Raw genomic sequence first — 22,099 nt, 5'->3', positions numbered from 1 at the left:
TATAACATTTGCGGCAGCGGCGCCGGCGCAGCTTACCCAGCATGCCACGCGGGGGCGACGGCTGTACGACTACCTCTTTCCCTCCCCCGCCCCCCCACGTTACCCTCCTTTCCCCCTCCCATCCGTCCCCCCCCACGCCAGTGAGTGAGTGAGACAGGCAGATGGAGGAGGGACTGTAATGGCGGCGGCCGGCAGCTCCCTACTCTGACCCGCGACAGACACTTTAGCAACGACCCCCTCCCCGCCCCTCTCCCCGCGGGCCGCCGCCCAGCCGCCCGCGCGGGGCCACCTTCCTCCCCCTTCCCCCCCGCCCCCGGCCGTCCGCGTTTCCCCCCGCGCCCCGGCCGGGGCCCCTCACACAATGGATGAGCTCCCGGGAGGAGGAGGAGGAGGCGGCGGCGGCGGCCCGGGGATGGCAGGCCCCCCACGGCAGCAGCAGGGGCCGGGAGTTAACATGAACCTACAACCTGGAGCCGGCGGAGGAGCGGTCGCTGGTGGGGGTCAGCCAACAGCGGCGGAAGGTGCGGGCCCCTCTACGGGCCCGGAACTGTCCCGGCCGCAGCAGTACACGATCCCGGGCATACTGCACTACATTCAGCATGAGTGGGCGCGCTTCGAGATGGAGCGAGCGCACTGGGAAGTGGAGCGGGCCGAACTGCAGGTAGCCGGCCGCGGGACCCCTGGGGTGGGGGGAGGACGACGGGACCCCGACCGGAGGGTGGAGGGGGTGGGGCCCGCGCGGGGATCCCCTGCCCGAGGGCGCCGGGTAGGCGAGACATACCTTGGGGGGCTCGGCCTGGCCGAGCCGAGGAGGAGGAGCAGTAGCAGCAGCAGGTCCTGGCAGGGGTCCCCCTCCCCCCTCCCTCCCACGGCGGGAAGCTTTCTCCGCGGCCCTTACTGGCTGCGCTGTGCGGGCTTCCTCAGGGCAGCCATTTTGGTTTCTAGTATGGCGTCCGCCGGGGCTTCTCCGTCGGCGGCAGGGGCCAGTCCCGGGGATCCCGGAACGATCCCCACGCTGGGCCACAGGGTGGGGGAGGGAGGCCTACGGGACGTGCGTGTTAGGGCTGCCCTTAACTCTTCCTCCCCTTGGGCCAGAAACCCCAGCCCAGGATCCTGTCGGGCTCTTCCTCCTCCCCTTTTCTCCTCCTCCAAGCAGGTCAACACCCCCCAGACTCCCGGAGGAACCTGCCCTTTGACAGCTGCCCTCTCCTCCCTGGAGCATCCTGGTTCCCTTAGAAAGCAATTTTAAGTTTTCACTCCCCGCTGAACCCTTGCCTTGGGTCTTGTTCACTTGAGTGATGGTTCCCCCTCCCCCCCTTTTGGGTCACTAACTTATCTCAACTTCGACCCAACTCTTAAACTCTGCTCATAATGAATAATTCTTTAGTGAGTTAAAGTTGCTTCACTTCTTCTTGCGTCCCAAGCTGTCACTCCCTTCTGTCTCCCTTCAACTGCTTAGTATTAGGAAAAAAGAGGAAAGGGCAGATGGGACTTGTATCTTTGGAATAAAGTTATTTGCATACCCCAAACTCCCTTTTGCCGGGGAGGAAATGGAAAATAAAATGTTTCTTACAACCTCAGAAATGAGAACCTGAATGTAGACCTTTATAGTTAGGGGCTTGACCTATTGTTGGTATATACATCTGTTGAGAAAAAAATATTTTAGTGGACATTACCAAAGGGTTTATTTATAAGCTCCTTTCTAGGGCAATTTAGGACTGAGCTGGGTGGGGAGAAGTATCTGCTAGAAAGCACTGCACCTGTTCTTTTATGACAAGAATGTGTTTAGTTTGTGTTGTATTGTACTTCACTATACATGTGCACGCTGAATAGTTATGAAAATATAATACTGAGGGAAAACCATGCCCACTTTAAAGATCTCATCCCTAGTATCTAAATCAGGACAGTAATATTTTGGAGACAGTAAGAATTGGGTTTTTTTGTTTTGTCTATAACACTGAAGTCACAAAATGTGGGTAATGATGTTTTTTTAAGGGTGAAAATATAATTTTGCTTTCGAAATTGTCAAGCCTTAGAAGAATAGTATTAAGATTTGTTCTATTAGACCTGTCAGCTTATTTCACAACATTTATTTTCCTTTAATATTTTTGGGGTATTTTTAATATGTACACTTGATGCATGGTGCACTGGGTACTTGAAATGACTAGTTGAAAGTTTGTAGTGACCTACAGATAATACACTTTAATATTATACTATGGACAACACAATGAGTGTACATACACATTTAGAAAAGGCTTTTTAAAAAGCATGTGTTAAAATTTGAATTTATTACTAGTGCTGTCCATAACTATGTAATGTAAGGAAATAATTTTTATAGTGAGATGGATAGGTTTCAAACTTCATGAGGAAGATTTATTAGGTATAATCATTTGTCTTATTTTTGCGTTGATGGTTTTGAAATAACAGTAATTCAGTCTAAAGGTTGATGATTAGAGAATTTTATAAAGAATTAAGCCTAGGATTTATATTTTAGGACTTTTCTAAGTAAGAGTTTTATTAGTCACACTTAACTATAATATAACAACCAATAGAGAAATTACTGGTTTAAACTAGTGGAGTTAAGTTAGTGATGTTAATCTTATAATGTCTAAAATCTTGCCTTTGACCTCTAACCTTTCTCCTTTGGTACTCCTTTCCCTAGTAACCTGTCTGTGCTTGCCTGTTCTGAAGAACTCTTGTTCTCCACAGAGGGTCTCTCTATGCTATATATCCTGGGGGCCTTTCTCTAGATTTCTTCTCATTGCTCAAGGTCACAAGGACACAAATTGTTCATTAGTTAATCCTCTTGTTAGGTGACTAGTGCATTTTTTCTTTGTGGTTTCTAATATCTGATGCTATTTCTCTTGTGTAGCTCACACGCACTGTGTGCCTCTGGATTTGCCTCTTAATTCTTCATAGTCCTTAATGCAGTGCAAAGAGTAGAGAATTTGTAATTAGACAAGCTGGATTCAAATTTTAGTTCTGCCATTAACAGTTATATGAATCCACACAAGCCAAAGAACCTCACTGAGCCTTAGTTTCTTTCCCTTTATATAAAAATAAGGAGGTTGAACTAGATTTCTCTGAAGGTTGCTGCCAACTCCATCTGTGATGCAGCTCTGATCCATGACTCCCCAACCATACACAATTGGTATGAGAATACGGTATAATATTGTAATTTAAAAGAGGCATCTTAATTGAAGGAAAAACATCACCAGAAGCACTACATTATATCTCAAAAGTAAAACAGCCTATCCTTTACATGAATCCTGAGACCAAGTTATCATTCATTTGTGCTGTTTCTAAGGAAAGTGTATTGATTGGCCTCATTCTATGGACTGTCCATCCAAATCATTTGTAAGAGGTTCTTAAACTAGCAGTGAGGGTGTGGTGCAGTGGAAATAGCAGAGGACCTTAGTTTGAATCCCAACTACTGCTTTCTGCTTTTGTGACATTGGGTTTAAGTTATTTCCTCTCTAATGGCCTCAACTTTCTCATATGTAGAAATGGGTTTAGGTAGTTATTCAAAATTCTGTGGTTAGGATTCTGCTCGCTAATAAAATTAATTTCAGCAAAATGGTTTTGCATTTACCAACTTAGTTTTTCAAGACAACAGAATTTCAGCATTATTGTATGCTTATGGGATATAAATGTTCTTATTTTCTTTAATTTTTTTCTTTTTTTTTTTTTTAAACCCTTACCTTCCTCCTTAGAATCAATACTGTGTATTGGCTTCAAGGCAAAAGAGTGGCAAGGGTAGGCAATGGGGGTCAAGTGACTTGCCCAGGGTCACACAGCTGGGAAGTGTCTGAGGCCAGATTTGAACCTAGGACCTCCTGTCTCTAGGCCTGGTTCTCCACTGAGCTACCCAGCTGCCCCTTTTCTTAATGTTTTAAATCAATAATATTTCAAGTGTAAAATTGTATTAACTAGTTACTAGCTTTTTAAATTTTACAACTTTTTTACTTAAGTTTTGGATGTGCTGCCATTTGTGTATGTCAAGATGTAAGTGGGAGAATTCATGTTATTTTAATGAAGTATCAGTGCATTTCTAATTATAAAATTTATCTTTTTAGATTTGTTATTTATTTTAATCATTCTTTTCTAATTTTGAGTCCCAAATTCTTTCTCCTATCCCTACCCTCATTGAGAAAATAAGCAATATATCAATTATACATGTGAAATCATGTAAAACATTTCCATATTAGCCATTTTTTAAAAAAGCAAAAAAATAAATTAAGAAAAAAGTCATACTTTAATTTGTATTTAGAAATCATTACTTCTGACTTTGGAAGTGAATAGCATTTTAAAAAATCATGAATCCTTTGAAATTGTCTTGGATTGTTATATTGATCAGAGAAGCCAAGTCTCACAGTTGATTATTGTTATGATAATTGTTTTGGTGCTAATGTAAATTTAAATAAATATAGTTTATTTTTTTAGACCCTTACCCACTTCTGTCTTAGAATTGATGTTAGTATTTCAAGGCAGAAGAGTGGTAAGGGCAAGGCACTTGGGCTTAAGTGAGTTGCCCAGGGTAATTTGGCTAGGAAGTGTCTGAGATCTGATTTGAACTCAGGACCTTATGTCTATTGAGCCATATAGCTGACCGATTTAAATATATTTGAAAGACAAATCTATTTATAGAATTAATAAATTATATCACTCTTGCATAAAACCTAGTATATGTATGTACATAGTTTTCTAGAAATATGATTCCTTGAAGCTCCCATTATTGGAAGTATTAATTATAAATGTTTTGAACTCAGATAAATTATGTGGTAAACTATTATTAATATGTGAACTTTTTCCTCTTGGCTCAGAAAACGATATTGTGGAATTTAAATATTAGTTTATTTTCTGTGAACAGGAATTCAGTCTGTTTTTAGGATCTCTAGGGGTGTATATTCATTTATCAGTGGGCATGTTTTATCTGTGGAATGATATATCCCTTGAGGGAAGAGATTACTCACTTTCCTATATGTATCACTGCCTGACACCCCCCTCCCCCCAACCTAGTCCGCTCCCATGATTTCACTTGTATACCCTCTACCAATTCTTCTTAAACTTAGTTCACTGGGAATTTGTTACACTACTTTTCATCAAAGGCAATACTTGAACCCAAGTTTCCTCACTCAAAGGTCAGTTCTATATTTACTACTTTTCCTTTTGTATGGCATATAGTAGGTACTTAATAAATATTCCATAGATTTCCTTTTTTAAAAAAAACCCTTACCTTTTGCCTTAGAATCAGTACTATATATTGGTTCTAACTCAGAAGAGTGATTAGGGCTAGCCAGTAGGGGGGTTCCGATTTGAACCTAGCACTTCCCATCTATAGGCCTGGTTCTCAAACCACTGAGCCATCCAGCTTTCCCAAAGTTATCCTTTTTTAAAGAATCAAACTTGTTATTGCCAATTTTATATTCTCATGTGGTACAAATTTATTTCTTATAGTTTTTGTATATGACACATGTATTTGTCTTTGTCTTTGTTCTACTTTAGAACTGCTGGAATCTGTGATATACATCTGTGTAATGTGGTACTAAATCCTTTCCATAGTGCAAATGATAACCACTACATACTTTGGCAGATGGTTTTCATTAGTTGCCATGACCGAAAAAACTGTTCCTTTCATGTAACCTCTTGGTGATGACCTCCTCCAAACTTTTTTACACTTGTTCTCAAATGAGAAATTCAGCATGTAAAAGTGTGTCGTATTTTTTAAAAAATTCTTATGTTTTTGTCTTAGTAACATTGTCAGAAGGACAATGGCTAGGCAAACAGGATTAAGTGACTTGCCCAGGGAAGTGTCTGAGGCAAGATTTAAACCAGATCCTTCTGACTCCAGACCTGGCTCCTTTCCACTGTGCCATCTTATACCTGAACTTTTAAAAAACTTTCAGTTTAGTGGAAAGAGTGGTTAGAGCTTACACTATGCTGTTATGATCTTTAGTAACAGAGGGGTCATTGCTCAGAGCCATCTGGCTTTAGTGGAAGGTATCTTCTATAACTTACAAATAAACTTTAAGTGAATGTAAATTATAAAATGTGCTATACATAGAACATTGAAATGAAGTATGTTAACTGTATCTTATATTTTAAAAGTGCAGCTTGTCTCTCAAAACATTTGTTGTTGTCTGTTTACTCTGATCACGTTGATTGGTCATAAAATTGATAAGAATGGATTGGAATAGAGAAAGATTTGAGACGAAGACACCAAGTTATTGAAGTAATTCAATAAATAGGTAATTTGGATACATAATAGGATGGTGACATTAGATTCGAGTAGAGAGAGACAGACATAATGGAGATGTTGTGAGGGTAGAAATGACAAAATTTGACAATAGATTGAATATGTGAGTATGAGTGAATAATTGAGGGTGGCAGGAAGGTTACCAGGCTAGGTGACTAGAAGGATTATGGTAACCTTCAGCAGTAATAGGAAAGCTGCTCAGGGGTGAGGATTTTGAGGGAAAGATGAATTCTGTTTCTGAAAATGTAAAGTTTCTCATGCTTTTGGAACTTGATTTTGAGATGTCCAAAAGCATTTAGTGGTATGGAACTGAGCTGAGATTAAGGCTGGATTTACAGGTTTGGGAATCACTAGCATAGAGATTGATATGTTATAAGATAATAAATAAATAAAATATTTCTGTTGCCAGAATGTTAATGTTACAGAACTATAACAAATTATAAACTTTAATTAAATCTTGCCTATTTATAAATCTAATGCAGATTTTTGTGAAATTTTACAGTTTATAAAAATATTTTTACTTTTACTTACAACAACTTCTCAAGTATAGATTACAAGTGTTCCCATTTTACAAATGAGAAGAGAAGGCTAGTTTAAGTTGTTTCTTTGCTTACTCTCTAGTAGTAAGCTTCTGAGCCAAAACTTGAATTTAGATCTCATGAGTCTGAATTCAATCTAAGTACTCCATCCTCTCTTTTTAGCCTTGTAATACATTACTTCCCTTCATGCACTCCTTTGGTTCAGACAGACTGGCTTTCTTGTTGTTCTCTTTTCAGGACTTTCCAGCTCATAGTTTTGGACAGTTACATTGACAAGTCTTCCATGCCTAGAATGCTCCCTCTTTATCTTTGTCTCTTAGAATCCCTAGTTACCTTAAAACTCATTTCAAAAGCCACTTCCTTATTTGGGAAACCTTTACTGATTTCTCCTGGCTCTTTGTGTCTCTAAAACTGTGTCCAAACCTGTGATATCATCAGTTGTAGCAAGGTCCTGATAAAATACATTTCCTTGCTAAATATAAATAAAACCAATCCATACCTTTGCAGTATAGTCCTGGGGCACTGAGAGTTTAAGGCCTTGCTTAATGCAAGAACTATTTTGCATCAGAAGTGGGATTTGAACCTAGGTCTTCTTGACTCAATTCATACTCCCTTTCATAATCTTTTGTGTAAGGATTACAAAACAACTTCCTGACAAGGGTCAGGACTAGTTCAAATTCAGACTCAGACACTAGCTGCTTGACCCTGGGCAAGTCACTTAACCTCAGTTAACTCAATTGTAAAATGGAGATAATAATATCATCTACCTTATAAGGATTGTTGTGAGAATCAAATGAGATAATATTTGTAAAGATTTTAGCAGTGTGCCTGGCACATAGTAGGCACCTAATAAATGCTTGTTCCCTCCCGTTTTATAATGCAAGAACTGTTTTGTTTTTGTCTTTTTGTCTCTAATACCAGCACTGTTCCAGAAACATAGTAGATGCTTAATCAGTGCATATTTTTAAAATTGAGGATGGGATCCTGGAGTAAAGTGAAGTTTGGCTGGCATTTAGTTTAATCAGAGAAGTGATATAGTACCTATTGCAACACAACTCTTGCTATTTATCCATGGAAAGACTGAACAATTTAAGTGTTTTTGTTTTTAATTGATGATAGGATTTCAACAAATTGGTTTCCTATGTATTTCATCTTGGGCATTTTAAAACACTTCTGAAAAGGATTTTTATAGACTGCATAAGGGCAGCTAGGTAGCTCAGCCCTTGGACTCAGAAAGATATGAGTTCAAATTGGGCCTCAGATATATACTAGTTTTATGAGCCTGGACACCTTATCCTTATTTGCTTCATTTCCTCATCTGTAAAATGAGGGCCTGATTGATTGAGAGAATGGAAATAAAAGAAATGGGAACATCAGGAGTTTCAGGACTTAATTTAAGGTGCCACAGTGGTATATCCAAGTAGAGAGTCAACAACTGGAAACAAGGGAATTATATACACCACAGGTAAGTACTAGAGAAATTGGGGTCCTTATGCTGAAGTAATAGGTGAATCATTCAAAAAGAGACATTGAACCTTATTCTAATTAATTTTATCTCCATAATATCTAAGCATAGTGCTTTGCATATAGAGTGACTCTTAAAGTTAAATGTTGAGGTGGTTCAGGAGGAGTGGGGTAATGAAATGATTCAAATGGTTTCAGAGGAATTATGGAGGCTGAAGACTTGGAAGTAGACTTTGGATTTGATAGTTAGAAAGTCACTGGTAACTTTTGAGAGAGCAGGTCTCATGTAAGAGATTGGCGAATAATTGGATCAGATGTTTTATACAGTGAATGTAGGCTTTTCCTTATAAGAATTTTGGTGGTTTTTTTGTTTACAACATGGCCAATGTGAAAATGTTTTGCATGATTTCACATGTGTAATTGATATCATTGATTGCCTTCTCAGTGGGTAGGGGAGGTACTGGAGAGAAGAGTTTAAAATATATAAATATATTTTTAAAAGATATTTGTTTAAGGTGGAGAGAGGAGCATTTAGAGAAGTAATTTTGTTTTGCTTTTAAAGGTATAAGAAATTTAAACATTTTTTAGGGTGAGGGGAAAGTACCAATAGAAAGGGGGAAATTTGAAAATCAAAGAGAAGGTTTATAGATAAGTTAGGGAACGAGTGGCAGTTAGGAAATGGGATCAAAAATACTGATATTAACAAAGTTGCAAGATATAAAATGAGCCAACATAAATCATTAGTATTTCTATTTATTACCAACAAAGCCCACCTGCAAGAAGATAGAGAAATTCCATTTAAATTAACTGTAGGCAATAAAAAAAATTTTCTTCGGAATCTACCCATGAATACATAATCCAAAACTATATGAACACAATTACAAAATATTTCTTACACAACTAAAGTCAGAATTAAATAATTGGAAAAAATACTAATTGCTCATGAGTAGACCAAACCAATATAATAACAATTTAATTCTAACCAAATTAATCTATTTATGCAGTGTCATTAACAAACTACTAAAAAAAAGCATTAAAAAAAAAAACCTTTCCTTCCATCTTAGAATCAATACTGTGCATTGGTTCTAAGGCAGAAGAGTGGTAAGGGCTGGGTTTGGGGGGGGTAGGGATGTTAATTGACTTGCCCATGGTTACAAAGCTAGGAAGTATCTGAGACCAGATTGGAATCCAGAATCTCCCTTCTCTAGGCCTTACTCTCAATTCACTGAGCCACCTAGCTGTCCCCCAAAAGCATTTTTTTTTAGAGCTAGAAAAAATGTCATTCATCCAGAAGAACAAAAGGTCAAGAATTATAAAAGTGAATCAGTTTTTAAAAATGAAGGAAACTGATCTAGCCATACCAGATCCCAAATTATACTATTAAGTGGTAGTCATCAAAAAACAATCTAGTATTGGCCAAGAAATAGAATGGTGATCAGTGGATTAGATTACTTACACAACATGATGTTGTTTGATTAATGACCATAATAATTTAGTGTTTGATAAGCCCCCAAATCCAAGCTTTTGGGACACAACCCACTAGTTGACAAAAACTGTTGGGAAAACTGAAAAACATTTTGGCAGAAACTATGTTCAGATCAATATCTTCACACCATATGTTGAAAATGAGGTCAAAGTGTGAAAATGGGTTAGACATAAAGAATGATATGTTAAGCAAATTAGGGGAGTATGGAATAGTTTACCCATCAGATTATGAATAAGGGAAGAATTTAGGACCAAACAAGATATCGAGAACATTCTGAGCTATAAAATGGATAATTCTGATTACATTAAAAAGATTTTACACTAACAAAACCAATGTAACCAAGATTGGAAAGAAAGCAGAAAATGGGGGGAGGAACTAACAGTAAGTTTCTCTGATAAAGATCTTATTTCTCAGATTTATAGAGAACTCTGTCAAATTTATGAGTTGATAAATTGTCATAGAATAAGACGCAGTTTTCAGTTGAAGAAATCAAAGCTCTCTTTAGTGTCATGAAAAAAATGCTGTAAATCAGTATTAATTGGAGAAATGCAAATTAAAATGACTGAATGAAAAAGAGTAGGCAAAATACTCTGAGCAAAGTCTAATTTTAGTTGGTGAACAATGCCAACACGTCAAAAGATCTGCAGCTACCCAGTTGAATTTGAGACCCTGATCATTGACATCAACAAGTTTTTAAAGGCAAAAAGGGGAACTTAGAGTGGAGGAACTTAAAGGGAGGGAGTCACTCAATATAATAACAGGAAATGTCCAAAATCCCCAATACCTTCTAGCCCTCCAAGGGTCCTTGTCTTCTAAGGACCCCTGCCCTCCATAATCCTTTGGGTGACATTCTGGTCTCCATACCCCCTCCCATGAATTAATCTTAAATAAAGTGCTCTATAAAACAGATTCATATACATAGAATTAACATAGTAACTCACTTATGATTAATATGGTAACACATTTAAGATTTTAACTCTAGTAATGTTCTAAGACTACATTCTTAATATAGTTACCTACATGCATACATACATAGACTCTTGCCTATTCTTACCACAAATCACACAGTTACAAGGTATCAAACTAATGAGATTTTTACGGTAATACAAATGAGGGGTTGCTTAATTAAATTGCCTTCTTACACAACTCTTAGGTATCACTTTACACCTTTAAGATTCACTAATATGACAGAAAAGGAAAATGATATATGTTAAAGAGGATATGGGAAAATTGGGAAATAATGCATTGTTGGTGGAGTTGGTACCTGATCCAACTATTCTGGAGAACAATTTAGAACTATGCCTATATATAAGGTCTATAAAATTGTGTATACCTTTTAATCCAGCAATACCAGTACTAGGTCTGTATGCCAAAGAGATTACAAAAAATTTATACAAATTATTGGTACAAAAATATTTATTGCAGATATCTTTGTGGTGGCAAAGAATTAGCAGTTGAGATTTCCATCAATTGAAGAATACTGAACAAGTTGTATATGATAGCAATGGGATATTCTCTGGCTCATTGTCTTTCTCCTCAACTGCTGCTTCATGCCAGGAAATTCAATGTAAATACTGATATTACCTCTTAACACTCTATATTCATTTCCTATAACTTGTTCCAACCTATCTCAGAGACATATAGAAATGGTTATATCCTTGACCTTGTCATTATCCACAAATGCACTGCTTCCATTTCTAGAAGTGCCTAAATTTTCTATCTGATAAGAATTTTCTGTCATTCTCCTTCACCTTCTGCCCTGTAAGTCCATGCCTTTTTCTTTGTTCTCAGTCTGGCAATTGGTGATGCTTTGGGTAGAAGACTGGACTTTAGGTATCCCCAAGTTCAAATTCAGCCATAGATTTTCTAGATGTATGAACCTGAGTAAGTCTCTTTAACGTCTGGTTGCCTCAGACTTGGAAAAATACAGAACTACTAAAGAAGTCAGAAAAACCAAGTCTTTAATCAGGAAAGAGATAGGTCCAATAATCCTCCACTATCACTGAGCCAGGGCCACACAAGAGTCAAAACCCAGAGGCTCCAGGGACAGTATCTCTGGGAGAATATACTGTTTGAGATGATTTGCCAAAACAATAGAACTTGGAGAACTTATATACCATTTGGAGAATGAAGGACCTGGAAGTATGATTGATTGGCATTACCATGGCTACAGTGAAATGAGAAGTCCCAGATAGGATTATCAGTGAGAGGCTGATGCTTTACAATGGATACAAAAGGGAAAGGTCCAGCCTAGGGCTGGGCTACCTGGGAGTGGACTTTAATACTAGGGGAGAAACTGCCAGGACAAAAGAGTACTTAATATTTGATTTAGGTCTACTAGTCCCACCCAATTGGGACCATCAAATATACTTTAAGGCCTAATTCCCTCAAGGGGTGATTTCTCAAGGGACAGTGGCAGACTTGGGGTCTTCAGATTTCAAGTTGACAGTAACTTCACAGGGTTGTCAGAATTAATTAAGATATTTTTAAAGTACTTGGAATAGAGCTTGGCACATAGTAGATGCTCAATAAATCTTTATTTCATTTTGTTCCACTGGGACTTCAGTCCTTTGATTCTTCATCTCTCTAAAATACTACCACCATCACCTGCTTTTGGGTCCTACTAGCTTGCTGCAAATGTAGCTGAAGAAAATCATGAAACCTTGCTGACTGGATCTTTTAGATCCACTCTTACATAATTTCAACTGCGCTTTTACAGCAGCAAGACAATTCTTTTCTCTCTCTCTCTCTCTCTCTCTAATAGATACACTATTCCACTTATCAGAGCATCCTTCTTCAAACCTCCAATAACTTCCCTTTCAGCTGAGAACCTTGCCTGAATTTTTCACTGAAAAAATTGAGGTCATTTATAGATAGCTTCCTATACTCTATTGTTCCTCTTCTCACATCACCCAGATGCTTAATGCCACTGTCTTGCTTCACCTCCATCTCACATGAATAGGAGGTGGCTCTTCTTGCCAGGGCAAACTCCTCAACATGCATGTGCAAATTATTCCATTTTATTCTATCTTCTTCAGCAGATTCCCCCTTCTGTTAATCCCCACTTTCTCACTTATCTTCAATCAATCTTTTCCTGTCTACTGGCTCCCCTACTGTCTACAGACATCTCATGTCTTTCTCATCCTTAAAACAAAAAAAATCCTCACATTGTCCATCCTTCCCTGCTTGCTATTGTCATTTTTCCATTTGTGACTGTTCTCCTTGTGAAGACCATCTACAAGAGATTCCTTCATTTCTTTTCCTCTCTTTCAACTCTCTACAGTTTGATTTCCAACCTTATTGAACTGAAATTTCTCTCTTCAGTTACCAATGATTTCTTCAATGCCAGATAGAATAGTCTTTTGCTCAATCTTCATTCTTTTTGACCTCTGTGTAGCTTTTGACACTGTTAATCACCTTCTGCTTGATACCCTCTTCTCTATTTTTACATACTTCTCTCTGTTACTTCTCAGTTTCCTTTGTTAGAAGTTCATCCAAGTCATGTGTACTAATTGTGGATGTCTTTCACCGTTCTGTTTTGGACCCTCTTCTTTTTCCTCTATACTATTTTACTTGATTATCTTACCAGCTTCCATGGATTCAACTTTCATTTCTGGGCTGGTGCTTATCAAATCTATTTTTCCATCCCTAACAACCACCAGCTTCACATCTTCAAGTGCCTATTGACTATGGTGAACTGAATGTCCTCTAGACATCTTAAACTCATCATATCCAAATTGAAATTCTTTCCTCTCTCGAATTTCCATATTATTGTCAAGGGTATCACCTGCCTACCATTATGGAGGCTCCCAACTTAAGTGTCATCCATCCTTGACCTTTATTAGATGCACCTCTTCTCCCCAGTCAGATTCAATCAGTTATTTCTACTGACCTAATATTTTTCATACATGTCCTTTTCTATCCATTCACTTAGCTTCCATTCTGTTTCAGGTCCTTATCATCCCATGCCTGGGCAGTTGCAATAGCCTGCTGATTAGTCTCTCTATCTCATACCTTTCTCCACTCTAGTCTGTCATTCACTCAGACTATCAAATTGATCTTTTAAAAATATAGGTCCATGTCACTCTCCTGCTCAATAAACTTCAGGGACTGCCTTTTACTTCTAGAATCCAATTTTCCATTTCATATTCAGAACCTTCTATGACCTGTTCCCTTCCTACCTGTATAGAATTCTTACCTCTTACTCTGTGTCCCCTCCTCCTAGTGACATTGTCCTCTTTGCTACACTTTGCATGAGACATTTCATTTTCTGATTTACTACTTTCACTGTCCCCTAGTCATCTTCCTCCTCCTTTTAAGTCTTAGCTAAAATCCTACTTTCTCTTAAGAAGCTTTTCTTGATCTTTAGCTTATCATGTATATACCTTGTTTATAGTTATTTACATGCTATTTCTTATTAGACCATGATCCTTGAAAGTTAGGATTGTCTTTTGCCTTTCTTTGTATTCCTAGTGTTTAATTTAGACCCTTGCCTGGCACATAGATGCTTAGTAAATATCTGTTGATTGCCACAATGATCTATTTATGTTATCCTTTTAGAAATGTTTCATAATTAGGCATTGAATGAGGTCATAAGAGTAGTCTAACAGGACAGTAGGAAACCAGGGATTTATGTTTTAATGTTCTAATTCATTTGTCTTTGTCCACCAATTTAGTAACTGTGAACCATAACTAGATCTTAGTTACCTCATTTAAAATAAGAGTATTAGATAAGTTTTAAGATACTTTTTAGCTACAAATCCAATAAGATAAGATTGTCACCTTATCTTCCTAAAGATGGGGAGCTGAAACACATATTTCTAGGCCTCTCCATTTCTCTTATGTATGGTTCCTGTGATATTGGACTTCAACATCATGGGTTTTCCAGAAGTTCCTATATTTTATTATCGGATCAAAGAAAATGAAATTGGAATTAATATTTGGTCAGTCATGGGTAATATAAGTCTCATGAGTTATGTTTTTTTCCCTGATCTGTAGGTTCTGTGAAGTATACACTTTTTTAGTTTCCAAGTGGATCTTGTTTGTATGATAGAGTAGCAAAAAAATTGGTATGTAGATGAGAAAGTAGCAAATACTCTGAATGTTCTGTTCTTTTTTCCCCTTTCTCCTCTCCCTTCATCTAAAATGCAGTTTTATAAATGGAGGATTGATTCAAGAAGTATTTATTATGTGCCAAATCCTGGAAATAGACAAAAAACAAAACAAGCTGTCCCTCCCTGCCTTCAGGAAGCTTTAATACCTTCTTTTTATTAATTAATCTTGTTGTTTGTTTTGGCTAAAGGTATCTCACTAGTATCTGAGATCTAATTTCTGTGATGGAATTAAGTATTTGCTTCTTTAATTTGGATTTTTGTTTTGTTGTTTCATTCATGACCCCATTTGGGGTTTTCTTGGCCAAGATGCTGAAATGGTTTGACATTTTCTTCTCTAGCTTATTTTATAGATGAGGAAACTGAGGCAAACAGCATTAAGTGACTTGCCTAGAGTCACCCCCAGCTAATAAGTGTCTTGAGTCTGGATTTGAATTTAGGTCTTCCTGAATCCAGGCCAGGTGAGCTATATTGTGCCACCTTACTGCCCATTACTTGTATATTTGCACTTTAAAAAAAATCAAATTGATGCATTTTTTAAAAATCAGAAAAATAATGAACCAATGAATAGTATATAAATTATAACATTTTGTTTTTTTGTTTTCATTTTTTTCCCATGGTTACATGATTCATGTTGTCCCCTACCTTTTTCCTTTTCCCCTCTTAGAGTTGACAAGCAATTACACTGGGTCATACATGTGTTATCACTCATAACCTATTTCCATATTATTTATTTTTGTAATAGAGTGATCTTTTAAAACCAAAACTTCAAATCATATACCCATATAAACAAGTGATAAATCATATGTTTTCTTCTGCATTTCTATTCTAACAGTTCCTTCTCTAGTTGTGGATAGCATTTTTTTTTCATGGGTCCCTCAGAATTGTCCTGGATCATTGCATTGCTGTTAGTAGCAAAGTCTGTTAGATTTGATTGTCCCACAATGTTTCAGTTACTGTTTATAAGGTTCTCCTGGTTCTACCTATTTCACTCCATATTACTTCATGTAGGTCTTTCCAGTTCTTAAAGAAATCATCCAGTTCATTCCTTATAGTGTTCCATCACCATCATATACCACAATTTGATCAGCCATTCCCCAACTGAGGTACATCCCCTCATTATCTAATTTTTTGCCACCACAAAAAGCGAAGCTATAAATATTTTTGTATAAACGGGTCCGTCCCCATTTAAAAAAAAACTCTTTGGGGGACAAACCTAGTAGTGGTTTGCTAGTTCAAAGGGCATGCCTTCTTTTAAAGCCCTTTGGATATAATTCCAAATTGCCCTCCAGAATGGTTGGATCAATTCACAACTCTACCGCCAGTGCTTTAATGTCCCAATTTTGACACATCCCTTCCATTTATTATTTTCCTTTACTGTCATATTGGCCAATATCCCTGGCGTAAGGGGGTACCCTCAGAGTTTTTTTTTTGATTTGCATTTCTCTAATCAGGAGGGATTTAGAACATTTTTTTCATATGATTATTGATAGTTTTGATTTCTTCATCTGAAAACTTGTAAATTTGACTTAGTTCTTTATATATTTGACAAATTAGACCTTTGTCAGAAATTTGTTATGTTTTCCCCCAGTTTGTTATTTCCCTTCTAATCTTGGTTGCATTGTTTGGTTTATAGAAACCTTTTTTAATTTAATGTAGTCAAAATTATTCATTTTACATCTTGTAATGTTCTCTTGTTTGTTCTTAAATTTTTCCCTTCTCCATAGATCTGACAGGTATACTATTCTACGTTCACCAAATTTACTTATAATATCACTCTTTATGTTTGTCATGCGCCAATTTTGAATTTATCTTGGAGAGTATGAGAGATTGTGCCAATCCTAATTTTTGCCATACTCTTTTCTAATTTTCCCAGCAGTTTTTGTCAAATAGTGAGTTCTTATCCCCAAAGCTGGAATCTTTGAGTTTATCAAACACTAGATTGCTATGGGCATTTACTTTTAGCCATTGATCCACTCTTCTATCTTTTACCCAGTACTAGATTGTTTTAATGATCACTGTTTAGTACAGTTTTAAGATCTGGTACTACTAGGCCACTATCCATCCCTTTTTTTTTAAACCCTTAACCACTCTTAGGTGGAAGAATGGTAAGGGTGGGCAATGGGGGGTCAAGTGACTTGCCCAGGGTCACACAGCTGGGAAGTGTCTGAGGCTGGATTTGAACCTAGGACCTCCAGTCTCTAGGCCTGACTCTCAACCCACTGAGCTACCCAGCTGCCCCTCATTTTTTTATTTATTGGTTCCTTTGATAGTCTTGATCTTTTGTTCTTCTAGATGAATTTTGTAATTTTTTCTAGTTTTAGAAAATAGGTTTTTGGTATTTTGACAGATATGGCACTGAGTTAATTTAGGTAGGATTGTCATTTTTTAGCTCATCCTACCCATGAACAATTAATGTTTTTCCAATTATTTAGATCTAGTTTTATTTGTTTTGTAGTTGTGTTCATGTAATTCCTGGGTTTGTTTTGGCAGATAGATTCCCACATTTTATATTATCTAGAGTGATTTTAAATGGAGTTCATCTTTCTAACTCTTGCTGCTGATTTTTGTTGGAAATATATAGAAATGCTGATGATTTATGTGGGTTTATTTTATTTCCTGCAACTTTGTTAAAGTTTCCACTAGCTTTTTAGTTGATTTTCTAGGATTCTCTAAGTATACCATCATATTATTTGCAATGAGTGATAGTTTAGTTTCCTTATTGCCTACTTTAATTCCTTCAATTTCCTTTCCTTCTCTAATGGCTAAAGCTAGCATTTTTAGTACAATATTAAATAATAGTGGTGATAATGGGCATCCTTGCTTCACTCTTGATTTTATTGGGAAGGCTTGTAACATCCTCATTGCAGATGCTACTTGTTAGTTTTATTTATTTTATTTGTAAATTTTTCTTTTCCTCCCTTCTTTCCCCCTCCAGAGCTGACGAGCAATTCCACTGGGTTGTACAAATATTATCTCTTGATACCTATTTCCTTATTATTCCTTTTTGCTATAGAGTGATCTTTTTAAAGCCTAAACTACAAATCACATACCCATATATATACATGGGATAAGTGATGTCATATGTTTTTCTATTGCATTTCTACTCATAGTTCTTTTCTTGTGTATTTGCTGGTTTTAAATAAATACTACTTATGTAGAGGAAAGGGCCTTTTTATTCCTATGCTTTCTAGTGTTTTCAATAGGAATGGGTGTTGTATTTTGTCAGAGGCTTTTTCTGCATCTATTGAGGTAATGATGTGATTTCTATAGTTAATTATGTGGATGGTTTTCCTAACATTAGGAATTCCTGGTACAAATCCCACCTGGTCCTGGTAAATAATCTGTGTGATGTATTGCTATAGTCTCCTTGGTAGCATTTTATTTTAAGATTTTTGCATCTATGTTCATTAAGGAAATCGATCTATAATTTTCTTTCTCTGTTTTTAGTCTTCCTGGCTTGGCTATCAGTACTACCATATTTGTATCATAAAAAGAATTTGGTAAGACACCTTCTTTATTTATTTTGTCAAATAGTTTGTATAGTATTGGGATTAGTTCTTTAGATTCATTTGTGAATTCATCTGGTCCTAGAGATTTTTCCCTGGGGAGTTATTGATGGCTTGTTCAGTCTCTTTTTCTGAGATGGGATAATTTAAGTATTCTATTTCCTTTTTTGTTAATCTAGGCAGTTTATATTTTTGTAAATATTCATCCATTTCACCTAGATTACCAGCTTAATTGTCATATAATTGGGCAAAATAGCTCCTAATAGATGCCTTAATTTCTAATTAATTATAGGTGAAATCACCCTTTTCGTTTTTTGATACTGGTAATTTGATTCTTTTCCTTTTTTAGTCAAATTAGCCAGTTTTTTTTTCATAGAACCAGATCCTAGTCTTATTTATATGTTCAATAGTTCTTTTTACTTTCAGTTTTATTATTTTCTCCTTTGATTTTTAGAATTTCTAATTTAGTCTTTATCTGGGGATTTTTAATTTGTTCTTTTTCTTGTTTCTTTATTTGCATGCCCAATTCATTGATCTCCTTTTTCTCTATTTTGTTGATATAAGCACTCAGGGTTATAAATTTTCCTGAGTACTGCTTTGGCTGTATCCTATAAATTTTGATGTGTTGTCTACTCATTGTTATTCTCTTTAATGAAATCAGTGATTGTTTCTGTGATTTGTTCTTTGCTCCACCAGTTTTGAAAAATCAGATTATTTAGTTTCCAATTAATTTTTAATTTGCCTCTCCACAAACCCTTATTATAATTTCTGTCATATTGTGATCTGAAAAAGTTGCATTTATTATTTCTGCTTTTCTGCATTCGATTGTGATGTTTTTGTGCCCTACTACAGTGGTTCCCAAACTTTTTTGGCTTACTGCCCCCTTTCCAGAAAAAAAATATTACTTAGCCCCCTGGAAATTAATTTTTAAAAAATTTTAATAGCAATTAGTAGGAAAGATAAATGCACCTGTGGCCATTACTGCTCTCCTGGATTGCTGCAGCACCCACAAGGGGGCGGTAGCACCCACTTTGGGAATCACTGCCCTACGACATGGTCAATCTTTGTATAAATATCATGTGCTAATAAGAAGATACATTCCTTTTTATACCAATTTGGTTTTCTCCAGATATCTATTAACTCTGATTTTTAAAAAATTTCATTCATTTCCCTTTTTTCTTATTTTTTAGTTTGGTTTATCTAATTTAATAGGGGAAAATTGAGGTCCCCCAGTAGTATAGTTTTACTGTCTATTTCCTCCTTAAGCTCCTTTAGTTTCTACTTTAAGAATCTGAATGCTACACCATTTGGTGTATATATGTTGTGTACTGATATTTCATTATCTATACAGCCTTTTATCAAGCTGTAATTACCTTCCTTATCTCTTTTCACCAAATCTGTTTTGCTTTAGCTTTGTCTGAGATCATGCCTTCTTTGTGTCTGTTGAAGTGTAATAGATTCTGCTCCAGCCTCTTACCTTTACCCTATGTGTGTCTATTTGCCTCAAATGTTTATCTTTAAGTAGAATATGGTAGGATTCTGTTTTTTAATCTATTCTGCTATCTGCTTCCATTTTTGGGGTGACTTCATCCTATTTATACACACACTTTTAATTACCATTTGTTTATTTCCCTCCATTTTTTACTTCTCTTTTAATCCTGATGTTGCTCCTTTCACTCTTTCCCTCCCAGTGCTTTGCTTTCAATCAGTCCCCTCCCATCCCCCTCCCTTATTCCTCCTCTTCCCACCACCTCCTTTCTTTTTACCCTCCCACTTCTCTATAGAGTCTTTTGATCCTCTTCCTCCCTTATATTAATTCCATCTCCCCATTTCTTATTCCCTTTCTACTTCTCTATAGGGTAAGAAAGGATTCTATAACCCAATGAATCTGACTATTCTTCCCTCTCTGAGCCAGTTCCAATGAAAATAAGGTTTAAGTATCACCCTTCACCACCTCTTCCTTCCTTCCATTGTGTTAGTCTCTGCCCCAACCCCCTCTGCCCCAGGGCCTTTTTCTGTGATATAGAGTTGTCCCTCATTATATTGTAGTTCATTTATCATGGCTTCACTATATCAATAGTATCACAGGTTTAAAAAAAATCTAAAAATGTATTGCAGAGTTTTCACTATATTGTGGGATTTTGCAAATGAATATTATATTGTACACAATGGAAATGCAGTACCTCCCTACTGTGTGCACAAGTTTGCCACCTTGAGATTGCACACAGTATACACTATTGGCTGATGTAATGAAAGGCAATCAACCACAGCGTTGTGTTCTGTTTAGCTCAGTGGCTATAGCATGGGCCTGTTTGCTCTCCTATACTGTGCCCATACATTCAGCATCTCTCCTTACCTATTTCACATCAATGTTTGATTGCTGTATGTAGTTTTGCTCTGCAGTATTGTTTTTGTGAAGTTTTTATAAAAGTTTGAATTTATTTGAAACCCTATGCCATCCAAACGTTCTGAGCCTTTTAAGGCTTCTGGCAGTGAACCCAAACTCCAAATTATTAGGTTTAAGAGTGTAGAAAGTATTTTAAAACATATGAAGTATTTATAAGAATGTAGGAAAGGTTAGTAAGTGTGTAGAAAAGATTTATAGGAGAGTGGGAAGGCTTTATAAAGCCTTAAAAATATATAAATAATAAAATAAATATATCGCTGCTACTTTGTGGATTTTCACCTATTGCGGGGGTCTCTGGGACGTAATTCCTGTGATAGGTGATGGATCATTGTAATTTACCCCACTTTACTTCTCTCTTCCCATTTCTCTTAGTACTATCTTCTTTTTATTTTTATTTTTTGACATATCATCCAAAACAGCTTAGTGTACCACACTCTATGTATATTTCTTCTAACTACTATGATAATAATTTTTAAGAGTTATAGATATCTTTCCATATAGAAATATAAACAATTTGATCTTATTGAAGCTCTTACATTTTTTTCTCTTATTGACCTTTTTGTGCTTTTCTCAAATTTTGTATTTGGACATCAAATTTTCTATTTAAGTTTGGTCTTTTCTTCAGGAATGCTTGGAAATCTTCTATTTTATTAAGTGACCATATTTTGCCGTGAAAGAATATAGTCAGTTTTGATGGGTAGGTTATTCTTGGTTGTAAACCCAGTTCTCTTGCCTTCTGGAATATCATGTTCTTAGTCTTCCAGTCCTTCAGTGTGGAAGCTGCCAGATCCTATGTAATCTTTTTTTTTTTAAACCCTTGTACTTCGGTGTATTATCTCATAGGTGGAAGATTGGTAAGGGTGGACAATGGGGGTCAAGTGACTTGCCCAGGGTCACACAGCTGGGAAGTGGCTGAGGCCGGGTTTGAACCTAGGACCTCCTGTCTCTAGGCCTGACTCTCACTCCATTGAGCTACCCAGCTGCCCCCGATCCTATGTAATCTTGCCTGGGACTTTATGATATTTGAATTGTTTCTTTCTGGCTACTTGAGGTATTTTCTCCTTGGCCTGGGAGTGTTTGAACTTCCTGGGAGTTATCATTTGGGAATTTATTGCAGGAGATGATCTATGGATTCTTTTGATCTCTATTTTACCCCCTTCATCAGGGTAGATTTCTTGGATAATTTCTTGTAATATGTCTAGTCTTTTTTTTCCCCTGGTCATGACTTTGAGGTAGTCCAATACTTTTGTATCTATTTTCCTGATCAGTTGTATTTTTCAATGAGATATTTTATATTTTCTTCTATTTTTTCATTCTTTTGATTCTG

The 22,099-nt window shown here is 36.9% G+C and overlaps 2 protein-coding genes across 4 annotated transcripts in view; one reads left to right on the top strand and one right to left on the bottom strand.

Annotated features, from left to right (window-relative positions):
* The window catches only part of AP4S1 (adaptor related protein complex 4 subunit sigma 1), a 63,828-nt gene extending 62,732 nt beyond the window's left edge, over nt 1-1,096 (bottom strand). Inside the window, exon 1 of the mRNA XM_044665057.1 lies at nt 782-1,096. The gene's annotated coding sequence lies outside the window, so the exon portion shown is untranslated. The remainder of the gene's footprint in view (nt 1-781) is intronic.
* STRN3 (striatin 3) overlaps nt 150-22,099 on the top strand; it is a 110,894-nt gene continuing 88,944 nt past the window's right edge. For all 3 annotated transcript variants that reach the window (XM_044665056.1, XM_044665053.1, XM_044665055.1), the window contains exon 1: nt 150-661. In XM_044665056.1, coding sequence (XP_044520991.1) covers nt 362-661 — 300 coding nt within the window. In that variant the 5' untranslated portion in view covers nt 150-361. The remainder of the gene's footprint in view (nt 662-22,099) is intronic.

Source organism: Gracilinanus agilis, chromosome 2 (genome assembly GCF_016433145.1).
Source record: "Gracilinanus agilis isolate LMUSP501 chromosome 2, AgileGrace, whole genome shotgun sequence".
Classification (NCBI taxonomy): Eukaryota; Metazoa; Chordata; class Mammalia; order Didelphimorphia; family Didelphidae; genus Gracilinanus; species Gracilinanus agilis.
The sequence above is the reverse complement of the archived record's forward strand: the minus strand, read 5'-3'. Positions and strand labels throughout refer to the sequence as shown.